The following is a 27,863-nucleotide window of genomic DNA, read 5'->3' as shown; positions in this document are numbered from 1 at the left end:
TGTCGCGTTTGCAGAGCGACATATGTGGAGTTGCAAGACGCACAGCAGAGGGGAAAAAGTGCACTGAGGTGTTCTCCTCAGCAGCTGACTGTTTCTGTTTTGGTTCATCGACCCGAGAGTCTGCAACGTATGTTTCTTTTACAGCAAGAACAACAAAAACAATATCAGTAGGAAGTGGCGTTAGGTTGGACCTCTCCCTCTTTCTTTCGCTCGCTCTCTCCCTCTCTCTCCGAGAATGTTCTGGAAAAGGATATCCTGCTTTTTTTTGCTAGCGACAGAGATTTTCTGTCAGAATCAACATCGCCTTTCCTGCGGGCGGCGCCTGTCATTGTCGCCATTGTCATCATCATCGTCATTGTCTGACACCGTCTTTTCTATGGGAAAGCAACACCCAGACAACTCTCCAGAAACGGTAAGTTCAACATATATTATTTACTACTAATACACATTTTTTCGTCTATCGTGACTGCTTGCTGTATAACTAAAGAGAACAGGGACGCTTCTTATTCTGTTTTACAGAACTTAGAACACATAGGAGAGTGAGGCACTAGAAAACGTGCTCAACGGCTGTCGGCGCTGGAAGAAGAAGAAAAGCACCCGATTGTCAGCGCCAGGCGCACAACCACCAAGTTTGGAGCAGCAGCCGCGTCTACTCTCATTACCAAAGGGCGTGCGATGAATGGAATTTATTGAAGTGCAGGATCCTAGGAGAGCACTCCGATTTTTTCGGAAACTGATGTGCTGCAGATATCTGATATTTTTTAGAATTTCGACAACCTGTGCATTAAAACATTTCTTTGAATGACAACCAGCTGCATAAATCCTTGCAACTTTTTGAGTTAGAATGATCAGGTCTCAATCACAGAGCAGCTTAGAGAACATTTCCTACAGGGATGTCTCCAAACACGTGGAGAATGGCAGCACTCTGCAGGTGGGAAATGATGAAACACCTTCCTGTCTCAGACTTTGCTTCGGTTGACTCGAAAACATTTGATAGTTTTGATGTGACAAGAGTGCCAGATGATTCTGCTGTGGGATAAAATTTTAGAAGCAGATCTTGCATATCCTGAAAATATCCATGACTAGATTCCGATCTACCATTGTGCCCTGAGACGAATGTAATACATTAAAGGAATTTTAAACAGTGGTTGCAACAGAAGTTCCAATTTCGAAATATTCACAGAATACTATCCGTCAAGCAAGCGCTATGGATGAAACCATACATTGTCATAAATGCAGAGAAACGTATGAATGCAAGTAACGATTTTGAAAAAAAAATTCTACAATCTAACGAATAACAGCGTTTGCGGCAAAACCATTGACAATGCAAGAAATATTGTAGATATGAAACTAGCGAAATATTGGAACGGTAAATTTAGAGGAGCTGCACGATTGCTAAACCTAATTTCAAAAGGAGTGCGGCATTTAACGAAAATTTAGTTGGTATTGAACTAAATAAAGTTAATGCTGTGTTTCATAAACGAATAGAAGTAGGAATAGCCGTTTTAGATATATCAAGGACTCTTCTCAGAGAGTTTCACTATAAATACATTCTAAACAAATGTCCAGCAAAGCATCTGAAACTGTGTTAACACTGACACTAACACCTTAATTTATCATACTAAAATTTCCAATATTTGTGAAGCAATGAAGATTGACGTTCATAAATGGTCTGATACTTCAGGCTACCTTGTACGTAACAAATAGGATTATCGAAAGATGTATTAAGTGGTGATCCTGTATCTGAATTTATTGGTCTGCCATCTAAAAGGTACGCTGTCGAGCTTGAGTCGCAACGTGTAATGCATGGGGCGAAAGGTGTGAAGGAACTTTCCTTTAAAGAGCTGACCATTGATGATTACAGATATTGTGTACTGAATTCATATGTTAAATCTATCACACAGTATGTTATACAATAGGAAAGTCATGTAATATACACTACTGAACAGCACAAACTAGGCTTGTCAGCTCAAGATGATAAACGATTTATACTTGCAGATAAAATCAGTACATTAGTATGGGGTCACTACCGCTTAACAAAAGATAATGATGATGATAATGTCCGATTACTTACTGTTTGAAAACATTAAATGTGCTTTGTAACTGATTTACTGTTAATTTAACTGATTTACTGTCTGAAAACCAAAAATATGTTTGTAAGTGATTTATGTCTGCAATACATTATATATTCTTTGTAACTAAGTGAGAAAGAAAAAAATATAAACATAAAATGTGATTTGTAACTGATTTATTGTGTGAAAATAAAAATATATATTAGATTAATTTTGTTTTATTTCATCAGAAAGTTCATTTCTGCAGCCACTACAGTTCATTTTAATAGGAGGTGGACCATCAATCTGACAACGTGCATTCACATAATAATGCTTATAACAATGCTGATACTTAGAAATAAGAGCACCATTCTTAAACACTTGTGGCAACCTGTAAAAGTTACGTGAAATGTCACATATAGAGAGTAAAAGTTGTGGAGGAAACATGCAACAATCAACTGCATTCAAATGTTGACACTTGACAAATTTCAGAGAGCATTTTACAAACATTTTTCTATTTAATCCACACGAAGAAGAAGTTAACTTCAGCATCAGCCCAACAATGTTAACTCCCTCTTTCTTTCTAGCACAACAGTCTAATCCATAGTCTCCAGTCGGAACTTCTAGACAGCTTCAGGAATAGTTTGTTGCACAATACTTAGGACGAATGGGCACAGTAGGTTTTGTGAAAACACCAGTGTTTTACAATCACTGTTCTCTTGAAATAGTGATTGAACGGAAGAGTTCAGTGCAATGAAAGAGGATTCTGTGTGCAGAACTTGTAGTACACATTCACTTCCAGCGTTTAAATTCACGATTGACTTTCTCACTGATTGATCGTCTGAATTATCATAATTTTGTTCATGTCCTATTTTTCCCCTCTCGTTCTTCGGCGATAAAGATCGGTAATGATGAAATGGTTTTTTCTCCAACACTTCCTTTTATATTTGTGTACGCTTTGCAACCTGCTTGGTTGATGGAGATATTTCAATTACTGAAACATGAATGGCCAAGCAGTGAACTATTGTATTTTTTGCAAATGTTTTTTTTTTTGTTTCTGTTTCGATCTTCATGTCAACGATGGAAGATTTCAGTTTTTCTTCTTGGTGTGAACATTCAATGAAAAATGTGGGGCAATTCTGGAACTCGGTACGGGTCATGAGTCGGTTTCCTCTTCTTACACCGCTCTCTCCCTAATACAGTGACTGAAAATATGCATACATTTCAAACGCTTCTGCAGCATTCTTCGTGTCAAAATCGACAGCAAAGTTCTCCGCTGAGAATTTAAATGAATTTAAATACACCCTCAAGTTTGATATTTTTATTTTGTCTAATACACTAAAGTCAGCAATAATCGTATTTCTGTCGAACTGAAAATCCAATATTATTTAACTTGCTGTTTCAAGAGCTGTATTAAATTTCATTTCTAGCGCAATGCTTTCAATTAGACCTCACTGAGGAAAAGCTAGACTCAGTCTGATATCATTTTTTAAGCTGTTCAACAGTGATATTTGTTGCTTTTCAGAAACTTGAACATGTGGCAATTCTCAGAGAATTTTCTCCAACACTATTTTTGATTTGGTAACTGCTTTATCTGAGACAGTACAGTTAATATCTTGTCTGCTACGAATCAGTACCAGTTCATGACGAGCTTTTACAATAATCTTCTTGTAGTCCTCAGCAAAACCTAAGATCATTTAAAGCGTAGTGCAAACATCGAAACATCCGTCGTCATCAGCTAACTATTTTAATTCGCTTCTTACCACCCATCCAGCATTTTCCAATACGTTTGCTTCACCTGTATAAAAGATGCATATTCTTTCATTAATGTTGCAGTTCCTGGATTACGTACATGGACGATAATTCGGTTATTGAGACGGTACTGAACATCCGAAAACAGATAAAGCGCACAGTTTTTCTTAAACTCCATATCGGTAGCTTTCTTCTTCCCCTCTGCATTGACATGCCGTCCTTCCATATGCAATCGACTCTCAGAGAGCAGCAGGTAAGTGTTTTCGTTTTGTTTTAACAACTGATAAGGAAACGTGCGGAGCAAAAGACGTTTGGCCAAAAGAATTATACTTAAAGACACTGAAGTCGAGTAACGAAGCTGTCGATGAAAATTTTTTCTCTTACATTCAACATTTTTTCTTATCCTCCTTCTGTTTTATCACTGAAAGTCGAAAGACTCGAATGAGAGCTTCCAGAGAAAGATCTCAGTATTTATAGCACTCTATATCCCACTAATGACAGTATTCGTCTAGTGCGTGGAGCTAAAACGCTTTTGACTTTCCTCTTCTTTGCTTTTCTTTCCTTGTTGTTGTTGTTGCTGCTCACACTGTCAAGGCATCTGGTGGCTTTTCTTATGCAGGCATCCTGTTTGTATAAATACCCATACCTTTCCCTTTTTTAGCGTATTTTCTTCAAATACAATCGAACAGTTATTTCTTCTCCGTGAAAATACACAAGATTTCCATCTGATCCCTAATCGCTACACTTAATTCTCAGACTTATCTTGCAACTACTGGCATGTAAATGGGTGAATTCGACGCTTCCATAATCTTATATCCTGGTGGTACAGCAGGCCAGAACTGATGTAATGTGTGTGTAGGTTCCCCTTTGTGAAATAACTCAATGGACATTTTACAGTCAACACGTAAGACTTTAACACTTTGAATGTTAACTGGATGTTCATCAGTCTTGAAGAAATTTTTATCATCTACAGTATTTGCAAAACCTAAAACTGAGCCTATGTTGACAGGGAGATGAAAATCTATGGCCATATTGATCTTAATCTGACGTCGACACTAGTGTTTTACTGTAGTAATTTGTTACTGTACTTGATGCATTTTCTCACTCGTCGGTTATCATTGTCGTAAACATGTATGGATAAATTTAACGCAAGATTGAAGACAGCAGTTAGAAGTGAAATTTTACGTCAGACTTAAACGTTACGCCGCATTCAATGTCCATTGCTAGACTACAACAGAGTCCTGCAAGACTAGCTATTTTATTTAAAATTCAGAAACTTTAAACATAAACGACCACATCTCTGACTGTTAAGTGACTGAGATGTATTGTAGTTATATTTTATTGTACAGTTTTTAGATATGTTACTATTTATGGAGGAGGTGGTAAATCTCCAGAGTTATCGAAATAGTAGACTATTTTACCTTTCTTTTTGTAGGCTACCCAATGTGAACCTGATTCCTCTTCGGTATTGCACTCTCACAAGTATTAGGCCTTGAAGGTAAAATATCTCTCATAAAGACACCTCGAAAGTGTGCTGTCTGCAGCTTTGTAGCGTAGTGCTGTAAGCCAGTGTTGGTATGCGGTCTTGTAGGAAGACTGTTTACGGCGAATTTATTTTCCTCGTTCCATTTATTAAAAAAAAATGGTTCAAATGGCTATCAGCACTATGGGCCTTAACATCTGAGGTCATCAGTCCTCTAGACTTAGAGCTACTTAAACCTAACTAACCTAAGGACATCACACACATCCATGCCCGAGGCAGGATTCGAACCTGCGACCGTAGCAGCAGCGCGGTTCCGGAATGAAGCGCCTAGAACCGCATGGCCACATCGGCCGGCATTCCATTTATGTTAGATATTGACCGAGTCCCTTTTACCTATACGGACCTAAGCACAGTCCTTTCCCTTCACGCAAAAGAACTGCCTCAAGTACACCATGATGCCTCTGCATTTCAGCTAACTACTTTCGAGCGCTTTCCACATCATTAAAAGCCTTATAATCTCCAGCAGCATCTCCGGCTAGTTCTCCGAGTGCCGATAAAGGGGCAAATATTGGAATTAGTGACGTTATTCCACGTGTTTTGGGAATAGGTATTATTCGCTCTCTACCAGGTAATTTCCTCATGGCTTTCTTCGGTGCAGCCTGTGAAGCAATTTTACGAGCTACTTTCACAACTGTCATCAGATTAATGGATGGCTTTACAATGTGTTCTGTGGCATTTTAGGGAGAAGGAAGTGACTCTGCCTTACTCCTCTGGTTTCTGTATTACTAACCTGGGGTCTTGCTGCTTCGGTAGTCCCTCGTCGCACAGTAGTAGCGCTCAGTCGCCAGGTTCCATGTTGGTGTGTGATCCTGCTGAAGTGGGGTGTGTCGGGATACCAGTTGGTAAATGCTAACAACGGTTTGTAATATACTCGATTTAATGAAGAAACCTTTACAACACATTTATCACTTTCAGTACTCGTTATAGATACTGCCCACGACACATGGCGTTCACTGATAATTAATACCTTTATATTTTGCTTACCGTTCTTTTGGAGCCGCCTCCGGTTACTCTAACGTGCGTTTTTCAGTGGCGCATCGCTACCAACTCGCCCTGTCTTCCTGGCGCACAAGAGAGACCCCCACCTTTCTCCTTCAGACAATAGGCACACTCCACTCGCCTCCTACGCACATATATATCAAAACTCTCAGCCAATGGGCGTTTAGATCCCTGTTGCCAGGCGGATCTGACGTCACGTTTGCGGACGTTGTGACGGAAGTTTGTCTTAGAACACTGTCTCCGATTGTAAGATCCTACTTCCGAATAGTCGGATCTTGTCCCTACTAAGATTGCTCCCCATTGCTCCTATGATGTTACCGATAATGCTCCTTGCTGACGCGTAATTGTCAGATGTACATGTAGCCTGGCTGTTAGTGAGCATTCGCGATCTCATAAAGTGTGTAATATTTAGCATAAACACGTGAAGGGAATGCAAGTATGCATTACAGCTTCACATACTTAAGACCACATCGAACTTTTTTAATTATATTATTCAGTACACGACCAGCTGTTGTCAACCTTTTTTTATGCCCATCCCCATTTTAGCTTTAACTTTCATTGCACCGGTCACTGTTAAAGCAGCTAACTTCTCATTCAAATTGGCATATTTCGCTTTTACTCTGCCCCACGCTTTTCTAGCCACAATTCGGTCAACTCGATGCCTGTCAGGCAAACTGTCTGCGTGAGTTGGGTACGCTATGTCATGTTCTTTACACACTTTATCTAGTGGATTGATGCTAGTGTCATCTCTTTTGAGCCGTTCCTCTAAATTTGTCCCTGGACTGGAGTACAAGTAACCAGGCAAATGAAGTTCGACAGGTAACTCATTAATCATGCGGTTAAGAAGAGAGCTACGAAGGTTCTTCTTCTTCCTCTTCTTTTTCATGTCGCTGTTGTTGTTGTTGTTGTTGTTGTGACACTTCTTCATCGCTCGAGGGCTAACTAAAGACTGGTCTTTTACTTTTTAGAAAGCTCTCTTATTTCAGCATTTGTAAGATGGGAAGACTGACGATGAATTTGGGGAAGCATGCACTTCGACTTCCCATCAGTCCTATTACTCAACACAGAGATGGATTGCAAATCCAAGATCTTAGACGTGGTGATATATTTCCTGATACGATTAGATGTATAGTAGCAGGCCCCTCCAACTGTGAAAAAACAAATGTGCTTGTTAATCTTCCAATTCACGAAAACAGTCTCAAATTTCAAAACGTCTATGTGTTTTCCAAATTGCTGCAACAACACAAGTACAAATTTCTAGAAGAAGTTTCAAAGAACCTAAGTGATATTGGGTATTTTACTATTTCCAGAAAGGAAGATGTAATACCGCCAGATCAAGCACGCCCGCTTTCAGTTTTTATCTTTGATGTCATTGCTTGTGACAAACAAGATCACATAAAAGTTTAGTTCTCCATGGGTCGTCATTATGGTGTAGATAGCTTCTATTTACGTCAGATACATAGTAAAATTCCGAAGCAGTTAATCAGAGACAATACTAATGTTACTGTCCTCTTCAAGCAAGATGAGCGTAATTTAAAGCATGTCTTCTGTGACCACGTTAATCGCGATATGACATTCAATGAATTCCTTGAAATGTGGAAGCGAGCATGGAGTGGGAATGCATATGATTTTCTCGTTATCAGCAAAGACGACGATTAAAACAATGGTCCTTATAGCATAAATTCTGACAATTTGTATTTAAGTTGATAGCTTTGACCAGTACAGAGTATTATTCCCATGGCTAATGCAAAGGCAACATCATCGAACATCACCAGCAACAACAGCAGCAACACCCTACTGCTGGTGCTAGATCCTCATTACAGTAATTACATTGCTAATAAAAAGTATGTGGATTCAAAATTACACTCACATCTCGGCGTTATTACAGATTTTATCGATAAAGTACATCATTTCAGAAATACTTAACTGATACTAATGGTGAAGGCCTGCCGCCGAGAGGAAAAGTAAATGAGAATGCTGAAACAAAATCTTATACTGAAACTCTCTTGGGAAAATTACTGCCACAGATAGCTTCTTTCTTTTGTACCATATATGCCACTGATACAGCAGTATGTTTCAATAATAAACGTTTAAGTGGTTTGCATGATCCTACTGAGAATCGTGATACTTGTAGATAAAGCAGCTTAAAAAGGAAACGCATTCGATGTAACTGAAGGTTCACTTAAGGTCAAGAATCCTAAAACTATAGGTAAATTAGCTGATCCCGCAACTGATCACTATGCAGCTTCGAAAAAATATGTAGATGACACTCGAAGAAGAATTGAAAATTCTGTGCGGCGTGTGAGTTGGAAAAGCCGAAAAGGAGTGATACAGTAATAAAAATTATGTTGATCTTTGTCCCAAAAGCTGAAAAATCATCTTAGCAGCTCCAGTGAGCTAAAAAACAATATACGTGTCTCTGTGGTTGTAAAAGTATATGAGGTTTTTGACCTGATTAATGTAACAGAACGAATTTTAGACGTTCAGAACAATCCTATCACACATGTACGGGAGCTGATTTTAGACTCAGATGTGATAACGAAAGCATATTTTGAAAAGCAGGTAAACTTGAGGTTTTCTCTCATTCTTAGAACTGACAACATTCCTCCTGGAAATCCCACCGAATTGGCTTTCAGTTTTACACAATGGTCAGTACATGTATATATTACCCTACATTGGTGAAGTCATTTTGCTCTCTATTAGCCCAGATATTGAAATAATTGTCTTTGAACTGAATAAGAGCATGCACTAACTTTCGATGAACACAGAGATTACTGTGCGCAAGGGAAACAGATTCAAGTTCAGCAGAATCGATCGCGTAAATGGAAATAGTTCACTTCATGCAGAATTCGACTGTCGGGTTATATAAACTGAGGCAGTTACTTAAGTTCAATTCAGATGGTGACTGACCAGTTGTCAATGACAACATGCTTTGGAATTGTTTTGTCGAAAGAAACATTAATCTTAAAAAACAGGTCGTCATAACTTGACAGAACATTCGAAGAAAATTATTATCTCTTCACAAAAGAGAAGCTCACATCAAGTCTCTGCTAGGGAAGACATTTAGATCTGTTTCACAGCCACTAAGAGAACTGATTTCCCTTAATAAAGGACGATTTCCGAAACAAAAGGGAACGTTAGCACTAGCGCTCCTGCTGCTGCTGTTGATGCTGCTGCATGGGACGGCAACATCAATATGTGCGACGTTAAAGACTAAAAAAGTGAAAAGACACCAAACACACCCGTAGTAGAGACTGCAGCAGGGCGACTATTAGCTTCATATTTCATAAGCCAATAGGCAGAACCCGGACTCTGGCATCAGATTCGATCCGTCAGAAGGTGGATGGGTGACTGAATACTCACCAGTGGACGGCGATGAAAATGATTTAAATGAATTTAAAGATACCCGGGAACTAGGGGTCTATACAATTGACTGTTCAAAATCAGGCCTAAGTATTACACCGCCCGTGATCTCCAAAATTAAGCCAGAATTCTCAAAGCAACCAATGAGGCAGCATTACCTGTCCTTCAAACATGTAAGTGTAGACAGTGGGTACAACGATGCACGCATCATAAAGCCATTCATTACTATACTTCAGTCTTCAAAACAGCAACCTCCCTGGGATCTTCTGCAGAAACGACGACGACGACGTCTATGACGACGAAGGAGAAGAACAAGAAGACACTAGAGACAATGACGAAGATGACAAATACAAAAGTGACGAAGCAGTGAAAATGTAAAGTGAAATACGTGCGGGAAAAGGAATGTACTATGTACCTGGAAAAGAGGAAGATATAGAAGAAGGAGAAAAAAGTTGGCGTTAAAGACTCGAAGAGCTATTCCAACAAATCACGTGTTGACTACATTCACTGAAATAACCCAAACGAAATTGTCGAACGTTTAATTTTCCTGCTTCTTTCATAAACAGCCGCCAACAAATCGCATGAGAATGAAATTATTTCAATAGAGGAAGAACTTCGAGAAGCTGCTATTATTTCTTAATATATGAAAATAAGTGGTCTACCAGCTCTTCATTTCATGTATGTTTGTAGAAATTTATATGTACGCTACTTCTTCAACAAAAATTTTCTTTTTTTAAAGTTCCTTGCTTTTATTTTACTTTATTTTATTTTTTTAATTGTTTTCCTTTTCCCTTCATTTAAAGAAACTAATCTAAGGACGTCCTTCATAAAATACTCCTGCAAATCTGGCGCACGCTAATATACATCTGTGCGTGTGTGTGTGTGTGTGTGTGTGTGTGTGTGTATGTGCGCGCATCGCACGTAGTCCAGTTCAGCTGTTATGAAGCTACTGGAATGCTGTGAGACTGGGGTATGACGTCATAGGTACGTATATATGGGACGGTGCTAAGCTCACGTACGCATATACGGCTTGAACAGTGTGCAAAACACCCGTTACTATACTATTTATGTAATGCACAGTTTATTCTCACATACCTGGTTCATGATTGAGACAATGTTAAATGTTTCTTTATTCTTCCTGCTATTATCAGACAGGACACGAGGGCCTCTGTGGTCATAGAACTTCGCTGTGCTAATATTTTCTGTCCCCTCTCTTCGTGGTGAACATCGTTTCAGTTTGTCATGCCGAATCATATCGTGCACAGCAGATCGTAGACCTACGTGTCATGCCTTTCGAGTCAGGAAGTAAACGAGCTGAATAGGTTTTTCTGCTTAAGGGGCTCCGGAACGCCCTATACTTGCAATGTTAAAATAACGCTTATAAATTACATCTTTCCTCACAAAGTATTTGAGGTAGGTAGTTGAACTTTTTACAGATTATTTATTGGAATATGGGCTACAACTTAACACAGGGATTTTACAAAATTTTATTTCAGTTGTTAAAGATGATTTGTTTTCAATTGTAATGAAAATTCACAACATTTTTTTGCAATTTTTTATTTATATATTCAAAAATATACAGTTTTTTGGGAAAAGGCTGTGTTAAATTATGCAGAAGGTACTGTGTAACATTTACTGAAAGTTTGAAACAAATATGTTTGGAAGATCCTTAGAAAACATGTAATTAGTATGAGAAAATAAAAGTTTTGGGAATCGAGCGACAAAGATTGGATTAACTTTTTAGTGCATTCCAGGTCCATAGGATGGATTATCTTCATCCTCTGCAAACTCCTCCTCCAGCTTCCTCTTGTTCCTCCTCCTGTTTACTCTTGCTTGTATTTCTAGACTCTTTACAGCCCTGTCTGCGGCCCGAAGGCGTTCCTTGTCTAAAGCAAGCATCGCTCGTACCATGTTAGAACCTATCTTCATTCCCATATTTCTAAATACCTTTGGCTTTCCAACATTTCTCCTTTTCTTAAAAGCCTTCAGAGGATTTCTAATAACTTTACTTTTACTCATTATTATACTTCAACAAAACAGAGACTCCAGAAACAGAATTAATTACGAATATTTTCGAGATAACGACAGAGTAAATAAACATGAAACAATCGACAATCACACCAGCGATATATATTGAACCATCACAGGTTAGCCACAACACATACTTTATCTCACATCACTAAAATGTACCTGATGAACACGGACGTTAATAATAACACCATTCGACAGCAGTTTAACAGCGCCACAGTGGGTCACGCCCATGTAGAACACATTTCAAAAAAAATTTAAAAATAGTTGTAGTCTTCGGAATTGAATAAATTATATATCTATTAAAAGGTAATAGTCTGCAGATTCAGAAAACGCAAAAAAGTAAAAATTGAACTTTTCATGATTTTGAGCCTTTCCGGAGTCCCTTAATCAGTCTCCCTCAGAGCAAATAATTACAAACTCGAAGAAATCTGCGAAACAGCAGAGGTACAAATTTTGTAGAGCATGTTCCTGTTTTCAAGCGCACGCAGTGAATATCATTAGCGTCCTTTGTGTGTACGCTCGTACTCCCCTATGAAACATTATGTACATGTACTGATTCAAGAATGCTTGATTTCCTTCCAGAGTTGAACTCAGTTGGAGGAGAGATCAACGCCACAATCACAACCACGGAGGCGTCTCCAGCTGCGCTGAACTCCACGACACAAAATACCACCCTACTGAATGCGACACACTCGAATGTCGGGAGGTTAGTACATGGAGAAGGTAACAGTCCCTATTATTATCCTATTATTAGCATATTTCCTATTTGCAAGTGCATCGATGCCTTTGCCTATGTTCGTGTGTCTTGAGTGTTTCCCATTGCTATCATAAACGCTATGCTCGCCGCTATTGCCACACCAGTTTCCTTTCTTACATTAGTAGGACGTAAGAGTTCACGGTCCTGCAGATCACCTTTTTCTACCTGTTTGATATTTAGAACTGAAAGCACCGCCTTATTGTGAGTATCTGTTATGTCAAAAGCTTTTTCTTTACGCTTGAAGATAGACGTTAAATATCTAGCGTAAAAATACTTAAAAAGCCTCAAGAACTGTCATTAAGACAGGAATGTAGGAATGCAATACGAACGCCTATGTATCGTTCCAGTAGGGACCGCGAAACCAAGATTACACCAATTAAGAGGCGCTTTTACCAGGTGAAGAAATATGGAACCGTAATTTCCCTATAGATGGTGCTAACCATCAGTAATCGGCCCTTGGCACCGTGTTTCCAGCGCCATCTGCTTCCTGTAACGGCCGACGACGAATGTCAACAAACAGTAAACGAAGTTCCATACATCGGTATATGTTTCAATCCCGTAAACATGTCGAATTTTGTGCTTATGAACTACGATTTGCTGAAAACATTGCATTTTAGTCGTCATTTGAACAAAACTGTTGCAGAATCGCATCGACTGCTTGTCGAAGCTTTCGACGAAGATGCTCTTGGGAAAACACAGTGTTCCGAGTAGTTCCAAAAATTCAAAAGTGGTGATTTTGACGTGAGAAACTACGAACATAGGAAACCGGCAAAAAGGTTCGAAGACAACGGATTGCAGACCTTATTGCATGAAGATGATACTAAAACTCAACGGAACTCGTGGAACAATTGAATGTGACGGAGAAAGCCGTTTCTCTTCGGCTAAAAGCTATGGGAAAGGTGCAGAATGTGTGAAAATGGGTTCCGCATGAACTGAATGAAAGACAACAAGCAAATCGAAAGACCACTTGTGAAATGCTGCTCGCGAGACACAATAGAAAGTCGTTTCTCCATCGGATAGTGACAGGAGATGAATAATGGGTATATTTTGAGGAGAGCCATCGAGATCCACTGCATGACCAAATCGCTTTAGAAAGAAGACAATGCTCTGTGTTTGGTGGGATCAGAAGGGTGTCATCTATTATGAGCCGCTAAAATCTAGCAAAACACTAACACTGATCGCTACCAACAGCAAATGATTGATTTAAATCGAGCATTACGTGAAAAACCACCGGAATATGGAAAAAAGTAACACAAAGTCATATTGCTCCATGGTAACGCCCCATCACATACAGAAAAACGGGTCAGGGAAACGATCGAGGCGTTCCGTTGGGAAATGCTAGGGCAACTGGCTTATTTTCCAGACTTGGCTCCGTCCGATTATCATCTATTTGCATCACTGGGACACGCTCTGACTAAACAACGCTGCCGGAGATGTGGACGAAATCTATAAATAGCAATGTAGATTATGTTGAATAAAACATTGTTTATCAGTTTCAGACCACAGAAGTGTAAATATTGGAACCAAATTTCGGTTTCATACTTCTACACCTGGTAAACGTCCGCCCCCGGTTGCTGAGTTGTCAGCGTGACAGAACGACTATCCTAAGGGCCCAGGTTCGATCCCCAGCTGAGTCGGAGATTTTCTCCCCTCAGAGACTGGGTGTTATGTTGTCCTAATCAGTATCATTTCATCCCCATCGACGCGCAAGTCGCCGAAGTGGCGTCCAATCGAAAGACTTACACCCGGCGAACGGTCTACCCAACGGGAGGTCCTAGCCACACGACATTTACATTTTATCTGGCAAACAATCACTGTTTCCACTTGTGATGTGCGAGTCAACGGGTAGAAATCATCTTCCCTTCTGCACAGTTGGCACTAAACATGCTGGCATGTAGCGTTCTCCAAGGATTTCCCATATCGAAACCCTTCCATCGGATGTAGAGTGATCCTTCATACCAAATCACTCGTTTCCATTCATCCACTGTGCATTGGCGTCACTTTTTTCACCACGTCAAACGTTTTTAGTATTGACTACAGAAATACACTCCTGGAAATTGAAATAAGAACACCGTGAATTCATTGTCCCAGGAAGGGGAAACTTTATTGACACATTCCTGGGGTCAGATACATCACATGATCACACTGACAGAACCACAGGCACATAGACACAGGCAACAGAGCATGCACAATGTCGGCACTAGTACAGTGTATATCCACCTTTCGCAGCAATGCAGGCTCCTATTCTCCCATGGAGACGATCGTAGAGATGCTGGATGTAGTCCTGTGGAACGGCTTGCCATGCCATTTCCACCTGGCGCCTCAGTTGGACCAGCGTTCGTGCTGGACGTGCAGACCGCGTGAGACGACGCTTCATCCAGTCCCAAACATGCTCAATGGGGGACAGATCCGGAGATCTTGCTGGCCAGGGTAGTTGACTTACACCTTCTAGAGCACGTTGGGTGGCACGGGATACATGCGGACGTGCATTGTCCTGTTGGAACAGCAAGTTCCCTTACCGGTCTAGGAATGGTACAACGATGGGTTCGATGACGGTTTGGATGTACCGTGCACTATTCAGTGTCCCCTCGACGATCACCAGTGGTGTACGGCCAGTGTAGGAGATCGCTCCCCACACCATGATGCCGGGTGTTGGCCCTGTGTGCCTCGGTCGTATGCAGTCCTGATTGTGGCGCTCACCTGCACGACGCCAAACACGCATACGACCATCATTGGCACCAAGGCAGAAGCGACTCTCATCGCTGAAGACGACATGTCTCCATTCGTCCCTCCATTCACGCCTGTCGCGACACCACTGGAGGCGGGCTGCACGATGTTGGGGCGTGAGCGGAAGACGGCCTAACGGTGTGCGGGACCGTAGCCCAGCTTCATGGAGACGGTTGCGAATGGTCCTCGCCGATACCCCAGGAGCAACAGTGTCCCTAATTTGCTGGGAAGTGGCGGTGCGGTCCCCTACGGCACTGCGTAGGATCCTACGGTCTTGGCGTGCATCCGTGCGTCGCTGCGGTCCGGTCCCAGGTCGACAGGCACGTTCACCTTCCGCCGACCACTGGCGACAACATCGATGTACTGTGGAGACCTCACGCCCCACGTGTTGAGCAATTCGGCGGTACGTCCACCCGGCCTCCCACATGCCCACTATACGCCCTCGCTCAAAGTCCGTCAACTGCACATACGGTTCACGTCCACGCTGTCGCGGCATGCCACCAGTGTTAGACTGCGATGGAGCTCCGTATGCCACGGCAAACTGGCTGACACTGACGGCGGCGGTGCACAAATGCTGCGCAGCTAGCGCCATTCGACGGCCAACACCGCGGTTCCTGGTGTGTCCGCTGTTCCGTGCGTGTGATCATTGCTTGTACAGCCCTCTCGCAGTGTCCGGAGCAAGTATGGTGGGTCTGACACACCGGTGTCAATGTGTTCTTTTTTCCATTTCCAGGAGTGTATATGGTCTCTGAGGAATTCCACGACCAATGTACCCAACTCCTTTTAACTCCATAAGCACAGTCATTGTGGCAGTTGTACTGTTTTTGGCACTTTGGAACTGATGAGTGTTTCCTTCGGCTGATATCATGCGATTTGCTACTGCACTCTCCGTAACGCTGGACGGTTCTTGACACTGAGTATATGAGGTCTCGTTGGTCCTGGTTTAGCTATGGTTCTTCCTCCTCGTTTCCACTTCCCAATCATATCACCAACTTGGTCAGCTGACCGACCCATTTGTTGTTGCTGTTTCTGTACCAGCAACACAATACTGTTCGCCACCTATTATAATGACTGTCCACTTCTCTCAACATTTCATGCTACAGAGGTGTGTCCGAAAACTTTTGATTGGCTAGTGTATCTTAAATACATTAGTTCGGGCAGAAGATGGCCGTGGCCGTAGCCCTCTGTGTTAACGTGTTCGAGGTGGCTCCCTTTCGGACGGGATGATAGAACAGAAAGACTTGTACATTGACTGAACATGCACACATACAGTTCTCTCCCGTCCGGCTAGTACATCCAATAAACGTAGCTTCCACATCTCTCCATCTGAACGGTATATTTAGAGACGATACCGCTTTATGTTATTCACAAATTGCTGCAATGCTGTTTCTACGTGATGCCGTACGTTGAGAGCTTGTTCCTCAAAATTCCCTGTGAACAACCTTTCCGTAGACATTGGGGATATCATGACAGTACGGTTGATCCAACCTGCCCTCTGAACGCACTCTCGTAAAAAGTGACATCACGTCGAAACTGTGGTTGTCTTGTACCTCTCTGTGTTCAAATTTTAGGACGCAGTGCAGTAGAAATTAGATTCCAGGACTGAGTCAAAACAACGAGTTCATGTGTTCTCTCATGACAGAGCCACCTTTCCCAAACCCAGATCAGCTCACACAAACGATGTTTTCGCCGTACCTACCATACTTGCAGGTTAGAAAATTGCTGGGCTCCAGACGCAGATGGGAGAAGCATCGGTTAAAAGAATAATTCTGTATACCAACCTCGATCTCATTCCTTCCACTACTATATATACTTTGCCTCTCTTACGAAGTTATAAAATTACAAAATTGTCGCTGATCATCCAGCTTATACATTATAATCAACATGGTGTATTTTAGCCGTTTTCTTAGTACATCAAAAAATTATTGAATATAGAGTCTATGAACAACACGAAGCAACTCACAAATATTGTACCGATTAAATATCCATCATAAATATTTAAGTACCTTTAAAACTTACGACTATTCTAGAACCTTTATTCCGTATTGAATAGGTACATAAAACAGTCAAATAACAGAAAAAATATTGAAGTGTGCAACAATTTCTTTCATAATTTTCCTTGTATTAAGATTACAGCAGTGTCCTCCACACATCCTATAGCCTTCTTTTTACTTTGGTAGTAATTTGAGGATCATGTACTTCAGGCATTTTCTCCTGATACTAGCGACTCTTAGTTGTCAGAAAATCTTTATAATTATTCACATATGTAGGAGAAGCCACAGATCTTATCTCACTTCATGAAAAATGAGAAGGTTTTAAATCCCACCCATTTACGCGTCTCTCTCTCTCTCTCTCTCTCTCTCTCTCTCTCTTTCCGAAGTGTTCAGTTCTGATGTTGCTTTTTAGCAGTACGCCATTCCCCTCATATGACTGCCTTTCACTCCATTTCCATGTATATAGTACATACTACGTCATGCATAATCTGCTTTACTTTGGTCGTCCCTGCATTTCTTTCCCTCAACAGCTCCTTCTGCTATTTTTCCAATGATGTTGTGACTTAACACTGGAAATATCGTTTCTACAAACTTTTACACTTATAGTAACGAATACTTTAAACAAAAGGGCTTTTAGGCATGTTAACTATACTTCACGTCCTTCTATTTTAAAACAATAATTTTCATCTAGTTAGAAATATCTCGAGATTACACATAATGTTCGTTAATGTAAAACAGTATAAATCTTCTGTTGCTTGATTTATTATTTAGGTTCTCGTGCTTGATATTCGATGAGACTCGTTTGTTTAGTTATTGTTTCATTGCTCCCGTAGCTGATATTATTGCAATGTAATGCAACCTAACTCCATAATGTCTTTTCCAGAGTCACTGCGTTTGTCGTTTTGAAACGGTCATAACTACTACTTTACCTATCTGTCCGACTAACTGTCATGACTGCTACTGATTTGTTTGAGACAGTTTTTACACAAATTTGTGAAGTCTGTAAATCGTTGATGTGCTCTACGGTATCTTCGGTTTGAATCATCAAGTATGATCTTAATCAGTATTCTGCCCACGCTGTATATAACGCTCTGTAAAAAGCGTTCAGTACAATGTAACCTATGCTAAATATCTTGACCGTCCCGGATTAACACAAAATGCTTCAGATCCAACTGAAATCGTCTTATGGTTGCCTTCCCAGTATGCCTGACTGAAATGAACAACATAATACATTCATACATTCGCATTTATTCTTACAAAACAATGTATAGCACTAAATACATACAGAGAGATAAACACAAAAATGCTAGAAAAATCTGCTGTAATAACGATTACTGAGAAGCTAACGTTTTGTTATTGTGTGTGAATAAGTGGAAAAGTATCTCAATTACGTTTCTATGTGGCTGTTATGCAAAGAGTAAGGGAACAGAAACGCTTTCCTGGTGTGTGTTAGCAGATCGACGAAGCATTGACTATTTTAAATGTCGGTCGCTCACGACAGCATGAATTCTAGTTAGAGTTAATCTTTGTGACAGAGATTGATACTTAAATTCAGTGAATGACATTGTCACTTCTATAGGAATTTTGAATCCAACATTTCTGTCCGCTACATGTAATGTTCCTTTATATTTCCCAAGCTTTAATTTCATATGTATAAGCAAAAGTTAACGTTGCTTTTAATATCATTTATCACTTCCTCGAAAGTATTTAACAAATTTATTTCAGTAATGGGAAGTTGCTGCAAAATAGTAGAAAAAGATAATACTCTTTGCACAAACTCTAATGTTAACTCAGCTCAACTTCAAATAACACTTCGTGGCTACTCCAGCGTACAGTTTAGTAGCAAAGTGCACTGTAAATAAATTCTTTAACTGTTTCCAAGTAGGTTGTAGATACGGTATGTCGAATTAGTAGATTCTGGAGATACAGATTTTGCCCACACAACAATGTCTGCGTAACTGAGTATAACTGGTAGATCGTCTGTTTATCAATTAAAACCAAAGCAATGGAAGCATAGGCGCTCATCCTGTTTATTTAGGCTATTGAAAACAGTTCACAGTGCGATGTACAGAACAAATTCAATCGATTCCACTCGTAGTTCCGCAGTACGGTGAGATTCACGGCGTCTCTCTCTTGCCTTAACTATCACAGAAAATTGTTCGGTTTGCTGCTCGAGTAAAGCACGACGTAAAAGCACTCTCCTGATGTGGTTGTTTCGGATTACTGAGTGTCTGGCGTATTTCGGCTTCTTCTGCCTGTAGCCCTCTGCGAATATCTTGAAATACTTACATCTTAGGTTCTTCTCCGGGGTCGCGTCTCTTGCACTTCCTCTCCTGCGTTTACTTTCAAAATCAGTCATCTCCTTCAAGTATTAGTAATTACAGCAACAAATTTGCAGCAATCTCTTTCAAACTGATTTAATTTCTACTCGCCTCGCCTGTAAATTTACAGTGATCTACAGCCATAACACTATCCTCGATAACATGCAAACTTCTCCTCTTTCCACTAAAAATGAAACTGTTGCTTTTCACAAACTAATGAAATTCTGGCAAATTTACCCGACGTTTGTACCCGACCGTCTTCCTACTTCCGAGTTCCGCTGACATACTCTTCACTTATCAGCCATCACTTCCTCAGTTACAAATTATTGATACCCAAATAATATGTTCCGTAATGGGCCGAAGCTTCTAGAAATACACAGAGCATATATATAGAATGACAATGGAAATAATAATAATACTGACCTACATAAAAATTTCTCATTACATGTTCACACACATAAAGCCATGATAAAAATAAATAAAAATTAAAAGAAAGAAGAAAGAGGAAAAATTATTTTACGATGCATCTCTAAAGGAAATCAAATTGGTAGGGTGGCTTTCCCTGAATCGTTGAAAGACCTAAACCTTCCCATCACAGTTTGCTCTCAGGGGCTACGTTGCCGCACGAGTATATTCATCGTTCGCTAAAGAGTTTGTGTAATGTTTCTAGTGTAATATACACATCAAAATAAGTTTTGCATCACCTCGGTTCCGAGAGTTCTGGAAACTGTACAGAAAACTGGAATAGAGATCAACATAAACATCATTTTCGTCCTTTTTATTGCTCATGTAAAACACAAATTGCATGTTGTACCACCATACAAAGAGTCTTTCAGAGGTGGTAGTCCAGACTGCTGTACACACCGCTGCCTCAAATACCCAGTAGCACGTCCTCTTGCATTGATGCATGCCCGTATTCGCCGTGGCGTACTATCCACTAGTTCAAGGCACTGTTGGTCAAGATTGTCCCACTCCTCAACTGCGATTCGGCGTATATCCCTCAGAGTATGTCGTGGGTCACGTCGTCCATAAACAGCCCTTTTCAATCTATCCCATGCAAATTCGATAGGGTTCATGTCTGGAGAAATGCTGGCCACTCTATTCGAGCGATGTCGTTATCCTGAAGGAAGTCATTCACAAGATATTCACGATGGGGGCGCGAATTGTCGCCCATGAAGAAGAAGGCGTAGCCAATATGCTACCTATATGGCTGCTCTATCGGTTGGAGGATGGCATTCACGTACGGTACAGCCGTTGCGGCGCCTCCTATGACCACCAGTGGCATACGTCGTCCCCACATAATGCCAACCCAAAACCTCAAGAAACCTCCACCTTGCTGCACTCGCTGGACAGTGTGTGTAAGGCGTTCAGCCTGACCGGGTTGCCTCCTTCTGGTTGAAGGCATATGCGACACTCGTCGGTGAAGAGAACGTGATGCCAATCCTGAGCGGTGCATTCGGCATGTTGTTGGGCCCATCTGTACCGCTCTGCATGGTGTTGTGGTTGCAAGGATGGAGCTCGCCTTGGACGTCGGGAGTGAAGTTGCGCATCATGCAGCCTATTGCGCACATTTTGAGTCGTAACACGACGTTCTGTGGCTGCACAAAAAGCGTTATTCAAAATGGTGGAGTTGCTGTCAGGGTTCCTCCGTGCCATAATCCGTAGGTATCGGTCATCCACTGCAGTAGTAGCCCTTGGGTGGCCTGAGCGAGGCATTTGTCATCGACAGTACCTGTCTCTCTGTATCTCCATGTACGAACATCATCAAAGTAACAATGCGCACGTGATCGAACCGCGGTATTGACCGTCTAGGCATGGTTGAACTACAGATAACACGAGACGTGTACCTCCTTCCGGTTGAATGACTCGGTCGGCTGTGGGACCCCCTCCGTCTAATAGACGCTGCTCACGAATGGTTGTTTACATCTTTGGGCGGTTTTAGTGACATCTCTGAAAAGTCAAAGGGACTGTGTCTGTCACACAATATCCACAGTCAACGACTATCTTCAGTAGTTCTGGGAACCGGGGTGATGCAAAACATTTTTGGTGTGTGTACTAATAAAATGTTTGCATTACATATATATGGTTCTGCAGGATTGGCTTACCAGTTTACTCTGCACACTATACCAACCAAGATACGGGTGTAAACATATCGAAGAGAGGTCTGATACGCTTGTGGATAAATTGTACTTCTGATGATCTCAATTCCTGCCCCAGATTTCTTTCATTTCGCATGTAACAAGCTGCCGTCACAAACATGTTATCATTCACTAAATCTGAAACCTGACGGTCTGTGGTGGAAACCACAATTGAGAGACCGCCCAAAACAATCTGTAACTCTGTTTTGGTCAGAGGTGTGCATTATCATGCTGCTGTACTGAACAGTTCTCCAGGATATGAAGTAGATACCTCGCATACCACATCATCGTAAACGCAGCCTGGTTTGTAATAGCGAATCCAAACAGTTTTCGGCACCGTCCCATGATATGATGCCTGGCACACTGATGGCATGCTTTTCAATAGCAGCGCAAGGAGAGTGGTGCAACAGATAGGTGTTTGGAATCGTCTTCGGGAGAAACATATTTCAAAACTCTCACTTTTCTTGATTTCCACGAATATTTTTTGCAGGAAGACCTTGAACAATTTCTTTGACGTGCAACACATACACACACAAGGACCTCAAGTCTCGAGGGTCTTGAGAGTGTGTGTTGAATTCTATCAACCTCTACAGATAACGAAAAAAGTTTCATAATTAAGGTTCATTTATTTCATAAAAATAATAGGAACAAAAATACTAAATGAGCCGATTCATTTTCAGTTACTAAAGTTGATCATGGGCGTATCTGAACTATGAAAGTCTGTCACAGAAACTGAATTGATAGACACTTGAATACGAACGCAAAATATCCAGTGAAACTTACTAAAAAAAGTTCCAAGAACCATCTTTATACGATGACTCTAGGAATATACTACAAGCCTCTAAATATCACTCCTCTAGGGAAAGTGAGCACAAGAGTAGATTAATTACAGTACGCACAGAATGGTACAGGAAGAAACGCTAGCAATTGGTACAATCGGAAGTACCCTTTGCCACGCGCTTAACAGTGGTTTTCGGAGTATGGGCGTAGATGTCTGTCAGTGCTCAGTACATTTTTCTGATTCGGATTATGAAAGGAATTTGAAAAGTGAATTCCTCAATCTTCCTCCTAATTGCTAGTTACAGTCTACTGTTGTTCCGGATCTATTGGTGTCAACCGTCCTCTAGAGCTGATTTTGGGAGGCACTGTTGAGCTTCAAAATATTTGGGCACAAAAACGATGATACTATAAAGAAGTAGGAGAGAGTTTGCAGATCAACATGTTACCAACTAATGAAGAAATTACTAGTAGAGGAAACAATGAATACCCAAACAACAATGCTTTAAATGTGTTAATGCGCATTTGTACCTACAATAAGAAATAGTGGGAAAAGAAATATAAGAACTTTATGAAATGCATATAGATTTACTTGTTCATCTCTATCGGTGTAATCCCGAGCTGCTTGAAACAAAACATACTCTAAAGGTGATTGAGGGCTGTCTTTCTGATTGTCAACATCCAATGATTATGAAATGATAGTGTACTAAATGGCCATATGAAAATATTGGTAAGGCTGCAACTTATAAAAATATAAAGCGTTATGTTTTGTCAGGGCTATATTGAGATATCCTCCTCCTAATGTAATCACTATTAAAAGAAGGGTCACACAGTTTAACGTTGCACCAGATTTTGACAAGTATTTCACTCACCACAGAGAAACATAGCCTAGATAAATTTTAGCAAGGAATCAGTCTTTTAGATATTTCTTGATCAAAGTTTCATTCAGAGAAATATAAATAAGGGAAAATTTACTAGTGTATTCAAGTATTAAATTAGTTGATAATAAAACATTCTTCAACACGAAAAATTCTAGTTACATCGTTCACCTGTTAAATATTCTAAAATCATGTGTGATGTTTATCAAAACCTATGTTACAAATACCATATAGATTCAGATATTGAGAAAAGTAAAACATCTACAATCCACATAAGAATAATGAATTTATTATAATTGTTATATATATATATATATATATATATATATATATATATATATATATATATATATATATAGTCAATAGGAATTAGCGAATAAAAGAACAATAGAGGCTAAAAGGAGGGATTTTTAATAAAAGAATATTACTTCATGGTTAGAAGAGTGGGACTAAGGATGTTAATTAGATAGAAAAGGGTATTTTGATTAACATATTTCACATCAGATCATCTAGGAGAGAGTTGGATGAAATGAGATACTTAACATAAAACTGCATATTTTGTTTAAGTTAATGTTAAATAAAAGTCTATATTTTATGTATAGCTTAAATCGGGACTCAACTACACTTCCCATCAAAATAATTTTCAGTAAGTGATGTGGTAATGAATCTGATAGTAATGTCCTGTAAAGTAGGTAAGTGTCCCATTTTGTTAGACTAGTCAAAGACAGGACACGTGGAACCTTTCTTGTGTTTCATCTTTTTAAGTAACTTATTTCAGCAAAAACAACAGAGTTTCGCCTTATTGCATTATAGACATGTAATGCAGCATTGAAATTGTGGTATATGAAACAATACGAGAGTAGTAATACAGGGTACCCTCCGCCACGCACCATACGGCGGCTATCAGAGTATTTACGTGGATTTAGATGTAGAATAAACAATTTAATAACTGTCAATCATTTACAAAAACACATTCAAACCCTTCAATCATTTGGTTCAACACCACTGCAAGTTTCATGAGCTCAGCCTTCACATTTAGAGCACTTAATGCACCCTTCCAGAGATTTTCAGTTAGAGGACAAATCATTGCAGTAGATAAAAGAGGCATCTCAATTGTTCTCCTCCTTCTCTGAATTACTGTAGACTTGGTCAGAATTTCGTGATTTGGATGCCTTTGTCTTTTTTGGCATTTTCCCATGTAATTCTTAGTGTTTCCTGTTTTTTATGACAAGCCTTAGCTGCTACTGCATCATTCATTTGTTGTTTGTAAGGAGAAGAAGTCAGCATTGCTGCTTTTTTGCGGCCTTAGGCATTTGAGTTTCACTTCCTCTGCAATTAGAGAACCTTTTGAACAATATTGGAAGATTCAGTGAATTTTAACTTTGAGGTACTCTGTCTACTCAATTGACATCTGTCATCACGCTCACAGTGCTTTATTCTGTCGGCAGCAAATTGGTAGAATCAGGTATGGCAAGAGCCATTTGAGTTGGTTGCTGCTCTGGTGCGTAATTGGTCCGTCTGTGGTATGGGCTGGAGCATATATGCAATGAAGGAAGACAGTTGGGTTGAGAGAGAAAATTTTTGTGCCACAGAATCTATTTATGATTGTTTGAAAAGTGGCGGCCTTGATTAATGCTGCACGACACAATTCCCTTCCTTTTCTGATAGTAACAGCACGTCCTGGATGCTTCAGAATCCAATTTCAACTTCAACAGAATAGAATATGCTTACAGGGATCATGAAACTGACATACAATGGCTGAGCGATGTGCAGTAAGGGGCGAAAAGCTCACCAGTATGACATTATTCTTCCGAGTCAAATCAATTACTTCCAGAATCGTTGTGTGGCTTGCATGACCGTCCAACAAGAGAACAACAGGTTTTTCTCTTGATGGTTGGGCCAAATCAACAAATGACTGGACCCATCTAACGAAAATTTCCTTCTGTATCCATCGAAATGAATGTCATGCAGCATTACTTTCAGGAGGTGCCTCGTCCTAGAGATGTGACAGTGCCATTTCTCTAGGAAAAACAAACATTGTTGGCAAAAGAAAAGTACCAGCAGCAATCATGCAAGTTTCCGCAGTGACTAGAACCCCTCGTTCAGTCGAGGAGAGACATCCAACTTGTCTCTTCTCTAAGTGCCAAATATTCGAATGTTTTCTTGGGAATAGTTGTAATGCCCGTTTCATTTACGTTGTAGATTCTACCTGGAGTTAGGTAGTTCTTATCATAAATCTGCTTTAATAGCGAAAATGAGCACAGCAGACTGATTGGAACCCATAGCACGATCTACAGACGTGGGTTCTGGAGCACGCGAACTCAAATGTGATTGGCGTTTTAGAAATGCTTAAAGCCACACTTTGCCAGGCATCTTTTTCTGTTTGCTTAAAGTGTGTGCAAGGCCATTTCTCTCAGCTGATTAATAGTCTAGCCCGCAGAGTTCATTTCAGGCTTAAGCTTAGGCCAAACAATCTACTTTTCATAGTAATGACATGATTAGTTAGTTCTTCCTCTTGTGTAAGACAGCGTGTTGCCTTATATCGACACAAACCATCACTTGCACATCTTCTCACAGATATTCTTGGTTGTAGAGTACTACATATTCCTTGGATGCCTTCAGGTAACCCATTTTGCCTTCTAAAAGATCCTTAAGGACGTGATTCATACTTTCCATACTCCATGATTATCATTCTGTGGTCCTCGTAGATTTCCCTATTTTATCACGTAATCTGAAAAAATTAATAAAAAAAATATTTTCGTTGTGTCGGACTAATCTCAGTTTAGATGAATAAAAAAGATATTATTTTACTTGGTTATGTTGGTGACAACCTACTGCATTCTTTTATTTCTTTATGGATCAATCTGAATAGAAAATAAAACATTCCACTTTTTGCATATAAAGTAAACGTTGTATGCGCTTTCACATTTTTCCCTAGAACTTAAATTTTTAACACAAGAAATTAATGTTTGGTCTATTTAAATAATGATACATTTCATTTCTTTACGAACCAGTACAAAATAAGAAAACACGATAATTTTCTTGATATATGTAGCAATGAACTTTTGCTGTTTCCATATCTTGCAAAAGAAATAAAACAACAACTACCGTTTATATACTGTAAATAATGGTTAAATTGATTTTTTTCATTTTCATACTCCAAAGGGAATAAAAAAATAAAGAAATGGTAATTATGGAGTTTAGTTGGTTAATACTGGTCACTATCCAATTTTTTCCAACTATGCAGTATCCCAATTTGGCAAACTCTGCAGTATAAAGTTATATTCGCCCCAAAAGTGACTGTTCCACAGTAATTCAACTTTTATTTCACATTAGTAAATGCTAGTAATAGTGTATTACATCAGCTTACCATTACCCCCTCCCACCAGAGGTTCGAGTCGTCCCTCGGGCATGGGTGTGTGTGTAGTTCTTAGCATAAGTTAGGTTAAGTAGTGTGTAAGTCTAGGGACCGATGACCTCAGTTGTTTGGTCCCTTAGGAATTGATGCACTTTTCTTTTTTTTACCATTACGTGTTGATTGTTACAAGAAAGTAAAAATATTACTTAAACTAGAGGAAAATAGTTTAGAATACTTTCTACGTATTAATTTTGAAGCAGACGATACATTAAACTAAGCACAACAAACATCTGCTCACTGGAATCTGACATAGTGTAAGGGGGAAGTGATAGCGTAGAAAAACCGGTGGATGTCAGCACCAACTGAAGAGATAAGGGAGGCCATTCCGTTTTATCAGACTGGCCCATTGTGGCAAACTCTCTCCAATGTGTCACTGAGCATATGTGAAGTATGTGAATTTAGAACAGATCTGTATCTGTTTCAACTAAATTGACGCAGTAATGCCACTAATATCGATTCCATGTTCAACAGATAACTTTCATTATCAGAAGGGCTCCAAGATATGTGAGAGCACGTATGACCTAAAACGCATTGCAGATATTAATTTCGTGTTCTGTTCTAAATACTAGTTACATCTGTGGAAAATGTTATAGTACGAGAGGGATTAATATTGAATGTATACGAGATGTTAATAAAAGCTGGAGGGTCAATGATCACAAAAGATGGTCATTTATTTGTTCTTAAGACATCTTCACAAAAAGTCAAATAAGAACTGGTTATGCAAATGAAACACAGATAACGATAATAATGCTACACAGTCTTAACAGAAATTCGTGAGCATGGGAAGTGCTGAGACACATGTAATTCGGCTTATGTGCACGGTGGGTAGAGAGGGCGGTATGTGAAAAAAGCAACGAAAATAATGCACTCAAGATTCGCTAAGTTAGTGTGTGGTAGATACACTAGGAATCTGTAGATATTGAACTATTGTAATCGTACCACCTGGAGTAAAAGCAGAGGAGGACAAGCACTGAACTGATGAAAAACACCTTGAATCCTGTATATATAAGATGAGTAGAAATCTGATACACATGTCAGTACTCGTTTGGCCTATAATTTGATGCACGACACTATGAAGCATAATATTGCTCACTGAATGCAAGATATGGTATTC

At 40.0% G+C, this 27,863-nt stretch overlaps 1 protein-coding gene across 1 annotated transcript in view; it reads left to right on the top strand.

Annotated features, from left to right (window-relative positions):
• Positions 1 to 27,863, top strand: part of LOC126253082 (proton channel OtopLc-like) — a 153,818-nt gene that overhangs the window by 98,417 nt on the left and 27,538 nt on the right. Inside the window, exon 7 of the mRNA XM_049954181.1 lies at positions 12,322 to 12,445. Within this exon, the coding sequence (XP_049810138.1) occupies positions 12,322 to 12,445 (124 nt within the window). The remainder of the gene's footprint in view (positions 1 to 12,321; positions 12,446 to 27,863) is intronic.

This window comes from Schistocerca nitens, chromosome 4 (assembly GCF_023898315.1).
Source record: "Schistocerca nitens isolate TAMUIC-IGC-003100 chromosome 4, iqSchNite1.1, whole genome shotgun sequence".
Classification (NCBI taxonomy): domain Eukaryota; kingdom Metazoa; phylum Arthropoda; class Insecta; order Orthoptera; family Acrididae; genus Schistocerca; species Schistocerca nitens.
Note: the sequence above shows the minus strand (reverse complement) of the source record. Positions and strands in the feature narration are given on the sequence as shown.